This window comes from Rhynchophorus ferrugineus, unplaced genomic scaffold (genome assembly GCF_030347505.1).
Source record: "Rhynchophorus ferrugineus isolate W39M unplaced genomic scaffold, kcgeb_rfMv2 rfM6, whole genome shotgun sequence".
NCBI lineage: Eukaryota > Metazoa > Arthropoda > Insecta > Coleoptera > Curculionidae > Rhynchophorus > Rhynchophorus ferrugineus.
In genome coordinates this window covers 6,908,303-6,919,943 of record NW_027472585.1, presented here as the reverse complement: position 1 = coordinate 6,919,943, position 11,641 = coordinate 6,908,303, and the positions used below count along the sequence as shown (strand labels likewise).

At 27.2% G+C, this 11,641-nt stretch overlaps 2 protein-coding genes across 3 annotated transcripts; both read left to right on the top strand.

Annotated features, from left to right (window-relative positions):
* The first annotated feature begins 634 nt into the window (after positions 1-634).
* On the top strand, positions 635-4,210 carry LOC143198573 (queuosine 5'-phosphate N-glycosylase/hydrolase). The gene is made up of 2 exons (XM_076407893.1): positions 635-963; positions 1,016-4,210. Exons 1-2 carry the CDS (start codon positions 714-716, stop codon positions 1,756-1,758), a joined length of 993 nt encoding a protein of 330 aa, XP_076264008.1. The 5' UTR covers positions 635-713; the 3' UTR covers positions 1,759-4,210.
* A 1,715-nt stretch (positions 4,211-5,925) lies between these two features.
* LOC143198564 (uncharacterized) lies at positions 5,926-10,033 on the top strand. 2 transcript variants are annotated; one of them, XM_076407878.1, is made up of 7 exons: positions 5,926-6,059; positions 6,143-7,573; positions 7,628-8,541; positions 8,601-8,997; positions 9,081-9,296; positions 9,352-9,594; positions 9,649-10,033. In XM_076407878.1, the coding sequence occupies exons 2-7, from the start codon at positions 6,188-6,190 to the stop codon at positions 9,886-9,888; spliced, it is 3,396 nt and encodes a 1,131-aa protein (XP_076263993.1). In that variant the 5' UTR covers positions 5,926-6,059; positions 6,143-6,187; the 3' UTR covers positions 9,889-10,033. The 2 variants fall into 2 exon arrangements, with proteins under 2 accessions (XP_076263993.1, XP_076263992.1); XM_076407877.1 differs by having other exon boundaries at positions 9,051-9,296.
* The last annotated feature ends 1,608 nt before the right edge of the window (positions 10,034-11,641 follow it).

Below are 11,641 nucleotides of genomic sequence, written 5' to 3'. Positions count from 1 at the left end.
TATCAATATACCTTTTCAACAAATCTGTATTTAAACCATGGATGAGAAAGCGAAAGCTCGATGAAGCTGAAAGATATGCAAACTTAATATATCAACAAGAAAAAAAATAGAATGTATAGAATAGTTTTATAGTAGTGTTTAATTAAAGTTGTAGTTGTGTTTTATTTTAATGTTTCATTTTTTTGATATTTTGAATTGATAATAATAAGAATGATAAAATATGAATGTATATAGATAAAACTTGTGATGGAACTATTACAATGAAACACTCCCAAACAGTATATATAAGTATGAAGAAAATTGGAAAACAATATATTTGTTTTTATACTCACTGGAAGATCTAGATTTAGAAGTAAGAAGAAAATAAAAGTAGTAATACAAATATTTTCAAAAGTATCGATATTTTTGTTAGTCGTTATTTCTCTACATTTAATAAAAAAATATTTCTTAAAAATTACAAAAATCCATATAATTATTTTTAATAAACTTTTTAAATTGGAACTTAGTTTCTTCTATAATACTTCTTCTATATAATACTTCAATAATTATATGGATTTTTGTAATTTTTAAGATATATTTTTTTATTAAATGTAGAGAAATAATGACTAACAAAAATATCGATATATATATATATATATACATATTGTTTAAACATTCACTTAACCACATATTCTAACCTCAATGTTTATCTAAAGTAAAACAATAATTACTTAATGATGGCTTTGTCTCCGAAAGAAACAGGTAAATTTATTGCAGATAATGCGTCATTTGTGACCATTAAGGATAAAGGAATTGAGAAATTGGGAGATGTTTTGGTAGATGAAATTAATTCTGGGCATTTAAAAACAAGTAATTTTAGTCAAGCTGACGTTCATCCAACCCCAAATAACCCCAACACCTTGGATTGGTTATTTGTTGTTGATACTTTAAATTTTTGTTTTTGGCATTATGAAAATCAAGAAGGTAAATATATAGCAGCTTTTCGCATAATAAAATATTACATTTTTTTTAATAGGTTGGAAAGTTGAAGGTTATTCTGGTTATTATGCTCTTTGTGCTGCAATAAATAGAGCTGTTAAAGAAAATTCTAGCATACTTGATCCTAAATTCTATTCAACAATTACAGAAGATCAACTAAAGAAAATATTAAGAAGTGACACTAAGGTTGAGGTACCATTATTGTCAGAAAGAGTGAAATGTTTGCATGAAGTTGGTGCAGTATTACAAGAAAAATTTGAAAATTCATTTCAGAATGTTGTAAAAGAAGCAGAAAATAGTGCAAAAATTCTATTACAATTAATAGTAGATAATTTCAAGTGTTTTAGAGATGAAGCAGTTTTTAAAGGAAAAAAGGTTTCATTTTATAAACGAGCCCAAATACTTGTTGGTGATATATGGGCCTGTTTCAAAGGCCAAGGCATTGGTTATTTTAAGGATCTTGATGAAATTACTATGTTTGCCGACTATAGGGTACCTCAAACACTTTTGTGGTATGATGTACTTGAGTACAAAAAGGATTTGTTAGATAAACTGAACAATAATGTTTTGAAAAATGGTGATTTGGAGGAACAGGAAATTAGGGGGTGTTCAATTCATGCAGTTGAACTGCTGAAAGAATATGCCAATAAAAAATTGGATAAACAGAAGATTAATTCTATTCTCATAGATCACTTTTTGTGGGATTTCAGAAGAAAACATGCCCAGAAAATCTTAGAAAAAGGTTTACCGTTTCATAAAGTTTATTGTATTTATTACTAGCTTAGTCCAATAACAGAATATGTTTTTTCTTATTAAGATTTGGTAAACATCAGGTAAAATATACAAAAATGTAAGAATAAAAATGTTTATCTAATTTTAGTAATTTTTGATTAACATTAATAAGACAAACAAAAACTGATATGCTGTTATGATTTTTTGTAAGCTTTGAGATTGTACAAATGGTCTATGGTTGTTACTTTTGCTATCACACTATTTCTAACAAGTGCACTTTTATTGCTACTAGCAACCAGTCTAATTAAAATAGATTGAAAGTAGAATTTAATTTAATTACTTAACGTTTGCAATTTCTCAACAATCAACTTCAACAATTTCTGAAAGAAAAATAATAACACATTTTAATATGAATGGAGTACACTATTTATATAAATCTTAAAGTTAATTAACTCGAAAATATTTCATATATATTAATCTACCGGAAAAAAAATTATTGGTATAAAAATCTGCAGTTTGAATATAATATGCACGGTCCATCCCGAGTTCGGCGAATATATCCATCTTTACAGAAACAGCCTGGATTACAGCCTGGCTTACAAGTTGTAAATTGTCGAAATTCACAATGAGCTACACAAAATGATCCGCATGGATCATAAGTCTCATTTTTTCCACATGTTTCTAAAACAATTTAAAAATTCTAATTCGATTTGTTTAAATTACACATATTTGTTTTTTGAAGCATATTCATTAAGTCTACACATCAATAATTATACCAATAGTTGAAAGAACTTCTAGCGACTTGGTTCAGATAAAATTACAGATATTTGAAATTAAAACTTACCCTTACCTTTAGTATACGCCCAGTTTATTAAAATGATACAAAAAATTAACCATGTTTTTAAGGACGATGTAATTGGTAATGGGAATAACTATATAATTTAACATTTAATGTTGTTATATACGAGTTGTGTTAATATAAAGGTATGCATGGTGAAGTCATATGAGTTAATTATAGCACCCAAACAAAATTGTTTTTAAATAATATATCACAATAGATCTATTTTGAATAATAACTTTTTTGGAATCACTATTATATACCAAAAATGTGATGTTTTATATGGATCTTGCATGATTATTTTTAAAAGATATTTATTAATTACAAAAAATTAAATTATAATACATAGTAAATTATGCGATTATATAGTGTGTGTTATTGATAATATAGTACTCCTAGCGTTTTATTTATGTAATACTCCCATTTTAATATCAGTATTTAGTAATAAAACTAATAACTATTAATCAATTAATTAATAAGTGTTTATAATATTACTAATTTGACAACGAATAACCCCTGTTATCAAATGGTTATTCTACATAAGACCTTGTCGCAATTACCAGTGAGACTTTAAACTATATGGAAAATAAAAATTATACATTTCCTAAGACAAATTATGTAAATATTTTATCATGTCTCTTTATCTAGGAATGAATATGTTTCATATATTTGTACTTTGAAAATTAAGAGGGTACTGCATTGTCAAGAGAAAAATTAAAACGGGCGGAGACTATAGTAAAAATTATAAAATTAAAATACTTTTTATTTTAAGAGTTTTCGTTATTTCCGTTTTTACCGATTGAGTGAATGGTAAGGTATTACTTATTGTTTAAAAGAGATACTTTATTAATGCTTTTAATAGAACATAGAATCTGTAGCCTCATGTAATAATCCGTGAATATATAAAATTATAAAACATAAAATACAACATAAAGTAACAATTAAGTATGATTTAAATTACAGAGAAAACTTAAAAATTTTACATATTTTAACTATCAAGGTAATTGATCTATGGTAATTGTAAATCATTTCCCTCTTCTTCAATACGGTGCTCTATGTATGGTAACTTGTTTTAACATACAATTTACGTACTGTGGTGATAAGTTCAAGTTCAGATGTTGGATGAAAATCTTAGAAAAAGGTTCATAAAGTTTATTGTATTTATTACTAACTTAGTCCAATATGAGAATATGTTTTTTCTTATTGAGCCTTGATAAACATAAGGTAAAATATACAAAAGTGTAAGAATAAACATATTTATCTAATTGTAGTATATTTACATTAAAAAGACAAACAAAAAATAATATGCTGTTATGATGGATTTTTTTTTGTAAGCTTTAAAATTATAAAAATGTTTAGACGCTATTTACAAAATATTGTATATGGCTGTTACTTTTGTTGTCACCATTTCCAACAACTGCTCTTTTATTACTATCAAGCTTATGAATATCTTAACATTTACATTTCCGCAAAAAAAACAACTTTAATATGAATTTAGTTACACTACCTATATATATCCGTTAAAGTTAGTTAACCCAAAATATTCCACATTCGTCAATCTACTGAAAAAAAAAATTATTGGAATAAAAATCTGCAGTCTGAATATAATATGCATGGTCCATCCCGAGTTCGGCGAATATATCCATCTTTACAGAAACAGCCTGGATTACAGCCCGGCTTACAACTTGTAAATTGTCGAAATACACAATGAGCTACACAAAATGGCCCGCATGGATCATAAGTCTCATTTTTGCCACAAGTCTCTAAAAAAGTTAAAATTTCTAATTCGGTTTGTTTAAATTACACATATTTGTTTTCTGAACCTTATTCAGTAAGTCTACATATCAATAATTATATCAATGGCTAAAAGAACTTCTAGCGACTTGGTTAAGATAAAATTACAGATATTTAAAATTAAAACTTACCCTCGCCGATGGTATAAGCCCAATTTATTAAAACGAGACAAATAATTAACGATATTTTTAAATGCATTATAACAACTATGTAAGTGGCAATGGGAATAGCTATATATTTTAACATTTAATGTTGTTATATACAAGATGTTAATCAATTTAAAGGTATACATGGTGATCTCATAAAAGTTATTACTAGCACACAAATAAAATTATTTTTAAATAATATATCACAATACATTTATATTGAATAGTGTCTTTTTTGGAACCGTTATTATATACCAAAATCTTGATATGTTTTATATCGATCTTGCATGATTATTTTATTTCATATTTTATTAATTACAAAAAAGTTTAATTATAACAAGTAGTAAATTATGCGATTATATATTGGGTGTTATTGGTAATATAGTACTCCTACCGTTTTATTTATCTAATTCTCCCATTTTAATATCAGTGTTTAGTCATAAAACTAATAACAATTAATTCATGTTTAAGAAAAAAAAATGTATACCCAAAGATCAATTTATGGTCACCCTATAATAAAACACGACATTTCCCAGAAAAAATGTTTTCAGATATTTAGAAAAATGCTAATGCTATACCATATATCTTGAATTAATAATTGTTTATAACATTACTAATTTGACAACGAATAACCCCCGTTATCGAATGGTTATTCTCTATAAGACCTTATCGCAATTGCCAGTAACACTATAAACTATATCGAAAATATAAATAATACGTTTCATAAGACAAAATATGTAAATATTTTGTTAAGTCGCTTTATCTACAAATGAATGTGTATGTTTCATATAATTCTACTTTTCAACTGAAGGGGATACTTTATAGGCAAAAGAAAAATTAAAATGAGCGGAGGGTATAGTGAAAATTATAAAATGAAAATACTTTTTATTTTAAGTTTTTTCGTTATTTCTGTTGTTACCGATTCAGTTAATGGTAAGGTATTACTTATTAAAAGAGATATTTTATTAACGGCTTTAATAGAACATAGAATCAGTAACTTCATATAAACATTAATAAAACAAAATTCAATATAGAGTAACAATTTGGTTAGATTTAAATTCTAGAGAAAAATTTGACATATTTTAACTATTAAAGTAATTGATTAATCTATGGTAATTGTAGATCACTTCCCCTTGAGTGCAAAGTCTTGTGGATCAAATGAAGTTCTTCAATACGGCGCCCCTTGTATGTCAACTTGTTTTAACAGGCAATTTGCGTACTGTGGTGATAAATTCGAATGGAGATGTTATTGTAAAGATGGATACATACGTAAACATGAACAAGGACCTTGTATTAGAATAGAAGAATGTCGATTCGTCTGAATTTTTATACCATATATTAAATAAACTATAATTAATCTATAAAAATTTAAATTCTTTCAAGATTCTAAAAAGTCTTCTTTTTAGAATCTTGGCGCGATAAGCATAAATAAAATGTTACCTATCAAAACAGCTGATCTTATTTGTACCTTTCAACTTTCAATTATGTGAAAGCTTACAATTTTTAATGCACAAATGAATGTATTCGTATTGTACACGTATAATGGCAATGCTTTTGTGACATATAAACAGGTGAGTAACTTTTATCAGTCTGATAATTACGAGTGACCTTTGTCAGAATTTTTGCATATATTTGATGTAATATTTATTTTTAGAGAGTTATTAATTAAGTTATTGTGGCTGTAAATTCAAAATGGAATATGGATAAACTTGATACTGATTCTAATTATTCAAATTACTCGGATAGTGTAGTGTCAAATGCTTCCAGTCTGTCTGGTTTAAGTTTATATGAAGATGAATTTACTGAATTACGGCATTTAGTAAATCCTCATAAATATCCTTCAAAGCAGATAGAGAGATCTTCCACACCAAAAGTGCAAACTGTAAGCTTGGACAATGAACAAAAGATAGTAGATTTATACAGTGAATTAGAAAAATGTTTACAATTGAATGTTAGATATAAAAGTGATTTGGCTAGTTTGGAAAAAAGATTTGAATTAAGATGTAATGACAAGATTGAACAATTACAAAGAAATAATGCTAGTTTGGAAGGACAACTTAATAATGCAAACAATCAAATTGAAAGACTGATAAAAAATTACAAAGATCAAAATGTATTTGCATTACTTGAAGAAAGACTCCAACTGCAGAAGAAAATTAAAGAACTGCTTTTTCAGAATGATACACTTCAAACTGAATGTGCAAATAGTAGACAAGAAAAAAATAATGTGTTATCAGAAAATACAAAATTAAAGATTTCTTTAGGGGAATTGACAACAGATCTAGAGGTAAAGAAAACATCAATACAACATCTAAAGGACAAAATATCAAGGCAGTATATAGAAATTCAAAATGTTGTTAAAGAAAATAGAAGCCTAGTAGAAAACAATAACTTTTTGACTATCAAATTAAGTAATTTTGAAAAATCTATTAACTGGTACAAAGGGCAGCTTCAAGCTATGAAGGAACACAAACAAAAATGGCATGATGATATATTAAAGTATAAAAATGACCTAAATAATTTAAAAGAAGATAATTCAGTTTTAAAAATAGAATTATGTAAGTGTAAAAGTGAAATTGATCATGTGAGATTACAAGCTTTAAAAGAAAAAGAATCATTATATACAAAATTAGAAAAGATTAACCTAAATAATCAATTACCTGCTAAAAGGGTTGATAGTGTTACAAATGAAGAGAGTACAAATTATTTTGAATTATCTTTTCAAGATGTAAAACGTGAAAATGATATCTTAAAGCAGCACCTCACAGAACATGAAGAAAGATATGAAGTTTTATGTAAAGAGAATTCTGAAATACTATCAAAATATTTAGTTTTACAAAAGAATCTCCAACAAGTAGAAAGTACTGTTGAAGTATTGGAGACTAATAAAAAAGACATGATTCAAAAATTAGATAATCTTGAAGAACTAGTAAAAGAAAAATGTAATGAAAATTTTCAATTGAAAAATAAGATTTCAAGTTTGGAGATTGAACTTCAAACTTTAGAACAGGAGAAAAAGACTACTGAAAATACTATTGAATTAATTAGAAACCAATTTTGCATGTTTAGAAGTAAATATCAAAAGGTAATTATTTTTCTATTTAATTATTTTCATATAGTCTTATTTAACATTTTGCAGGTTAAAGATGAACTGAGTTTGAAACATAAAGAAATTTTGCATCTTGAAAATGAGAAACAAAATCTCTTTATGCAACAGAATTGGACAAAATGTGAATTAGAAACAGCAAAACAAAAGGATGTTGTAATTTCACATTTAAATAATGATATTTCTACATTACATGAAAAACTTCAAAATGAAAATACAATTATAACAGATTTGAAATTTAAAATCCTAAGATATGAAAAAACTTTAAATGATAAGGAGTCTGTTATACTACAAAAGCAAAAAGAAATGGAAAACTATGATTTAGTCCTCTTACAGTATAAAAAAATGCATTCAGAATTTGAGAACAAAATTAATAATTTGCAAAATGTCCTAAAGACAGTGGAAAATGAAAGGAACAAGTTAGGAAATGATTATAATAATTTACAAGATGATTTAAAAGAGAAAAATTTAAAACTTGGACAGATAATTAAAAGAAAAGAACAATTGAAAGAAGATAAGAAGAAATTAATACAAACATTTACTGTAGAAAAACAAGAGTTGTTGGAATTGATTGCTAGAAAAGAACAAGAATATGAAATAAACTTAAAAGAAAGAGAAAATGATGTTTCAAATTTTAAGAATAAAATAACAAATATGGAAAGTGATTATGAACTATATTTAAAGGAAAATACTGATGATTATAAGGTCAAATTAAAAATGTTATTAAGTGATGATAGTTTCTTAAATGATGTTCTTGATAAATTAAACATTGATGAGTTTGAAAGCACAATAAATATTAGGTTAAAACATTTAGAGGAGAAATTGATTAAACAACAGCAAGTGCTCCAGGACTTAAAATCAAGAGTTTCCGAGAAGAATGAGAAGGTGAAAGAGTTAGAAGTATTACTGCAAGTTAAAACAAGAGAATTGAAGGATAAAAAAATATGGTAAGAACAGTTTTTTAATGCGCATAATCTGAATAGATAAATAGATAGTTCAATTTCAGTATGGATAAAAATAACCGCACATTACTTCGGAAGTTGAAGGAACATATGAGAGGTAGAAATTCAACTGAAAAACAGTTGAAATATCTACAAGATCTATATGATTCATTGTCAGATTCACACAATACATTAATTCTGTCTGTAACAGAAAAAGATTACTTAGTTAAAACCTTGCAAGAACTTTGTGGGGATTACGAAGCAAAAATAAAAAGTTTAACTGGCGATATTTTGATATTAGAACAGAAACAGAATCAGTTTCAAAATTGTCAGTTATGTCTTGATAATAAAGAAAAATATGCATCATTTGAAAATATATGTAATGAGTTACAAAATGATAATAAAAAATTAGAATGTGAATGCAAGGATTTGAAGAGAACTATAAATAAATTAAGTGAACAGGTAAAAATATAGTTTATTACAAATAATTGTAAAACATAACATTATATTTCTAGCTGAATGAAACAAATTCTGAAAATTTACAGTTAAAGAAAACAGTAGAGGACTCCAAAAAATTCGATAACATGCAGAAAGAGAGAGAGGCCGAACTTAAAAATCAAGCATATGTTATATTAAACTTGAAGGAGTCAATAAATAAAAAAGAACACGCTTGCAGTCAAAGTGAGAACGTTATTAAGAATTTAAGATTTGATCTAGATGAAGTTAAAGAAAAAAATAAATATCTTACTGATGAAAATAAGGTTTTGTCACTCTAGCGTTTTTGGTTAATTTTTTATGAATACTGTATACTTTTAGCAACTTTCTTCAAATCTTCAACAAAAAGTTGAATATTTAACCAAAATTGAAGAGAGCAAAGAAGTCACTGAAAAAAAGCTTGTGCAAGAAACCGTTAGGAATGAGGCCTTATTAGCAGAAATGAAGAACAGTTCATTGTATTTTGAGAATGAAGTTGCCCAATTGAAAAATGACAAGTTTTTCTTACAACGTCTTTCAAACGATTTGAAAATTGCTTTGAAGTTGTACGTAGATCAAAATAAGGTAAGCTTCCGATATTTAAGTTTTCTCAGTTATATAATTTTATCTCATTTGTAGTGTCTGAAAGAACAGCTTCTTCCTTCAAAAGGTGACCAGAGAGTAAATAACTTACCAGATTTTAATAGTACTGTTAAGTCGGCGAAGTACGATGAAGACTTAATTAACAAGTTACTACTAGATAACAAAGCATCCTCTAACCAAGCACCACTTACCTTTGATATTCAGGATTGCCTGAAAAAGCTGAAAGAAGAAATAGTAACATTGCAATGTGAAATTGCTAGAAAAAATCATCTATAACATTTGTTCAATGCTTTTTATAATGTATTAACCTACTGTTATGATGTATTTAATAATTAAATGTGTATTTTCTTAGTCTTAGGAAAAGACAGTTAAATAATAACCTGTGATATTAATAAAAAAATAAAACATGTTTTTTAACGGATATTTTTATTATTATGCTAGTGACGTAACCTGTGATTCCCCTTCTTGGTTCTGTAAAAAAAAACAGACAGATTAATAATGGTAAGTGTAGTGCTATATATGTTGTATCTACTAAGATCGCATTGCAAAAAAAAACAATTTATATATAGATTTATGGTTCTCATGATTGTTTTCTGTTTTTATAGTTGTTCAATGCCGAGGAATAATTTGATTTATAGTTTCTAATTAATAATGGATCTTTTATAGACCATAGTTAAGGTGGAAAATACTTTTAAATGAATGCAAAAATTATTCACGTAATATTTATAAGTGAGTTACAAATATTTAGTTTAGATGTACAACATAACAGATTTTCATAGAATTCTTGAACGTACGTGCAATAAAAATTATTTTCTGTATAGTTTATATATTTCCACGTTATTGTTTATATTTAACTATCCCATGGACATATATTGAAGTAATATTTAAAGTAAATAGAACACGTCATAAAAGTTTATGACTATTCAAATTAAAATAAGTGATAAAATAGTAAAAGGTGATTACAAAGATTACAAATTGATTTTTCCTTTGTCATATAGCGGGTAAACAAAGATTATTGGTGGAATGACTAATAATATTTCTGTATTTCCAGAACAATTTAGTCCTTGTAAACTGTATGGACTTGGAAAATACGTTTCAAAAAATTATCAGTCATATGTTAAATGTTAGAAACATATTTAAACGTGGAATTGTTATTTTCGAGTATATTTTTATGACCTGGACGACTGAGTGCTTAACTTCAAAAAGGAGATATCCGGTTTTGCACTGACTGGTTATGGACGTAATTAAGATAGTTGTCACTTGTTGGATTTTAGACGTTTATTTATATAATATTACTATTACAAACAAAATACAACATCATTGAAATTCATTTGTCATTATTGTCAATTGAAAAGTTCCCGGCCTGACACATAGATGGCGGCACTAGAATTAAATCCATATGTTTTTTAGTTAGCCCTAACCCTCAAAAGATGCGTGTATAAATTTGACACTTGTCGGATCATTAGTTTGTGAATTATAGCATTTTGAGTGAAGCAACGACGAGTTAATGATTCGGAGCAGTGTTTGAAAATGATCAAGCGTAATAAACCCGAGTTTTTGCATCGATATGTGACAATAGATGAAACATGGCTCCATCATTTCACTCCGAAGTCCAATCCACAGTCCGAGTGGACTGTACACGATGAACCCGCTCCAAAGCGTGGGAAAACGCAATAATCGGCTGGCAAGGTTATGGCGTCTTAGGATGGATCATCTTCACACTGCTCCGAATCATCAACTCGTCGTTGTTTTTAGTCAAAAGTGAGCTCGCGCCGCACTCACTTTGCACAGAGCTTTCTCATATCCAAATATTATTGAATGATATAATGTACACGTTCAGTTGATATCTTTAGAGTGTCTGCTATTTCATTCAAACTCAATTTACGGCCATTTAAAATCATTTTGTAGATTTTTAAAATGTTTTCGTCGGCAACAACCTCTTTTTGGGCGTTCACTGCGTTCATCGTCTTCGGTGCTCATTTCACCACGTCTAAACTTAACATATTATCCTTGATGGTTGATTTTCCTG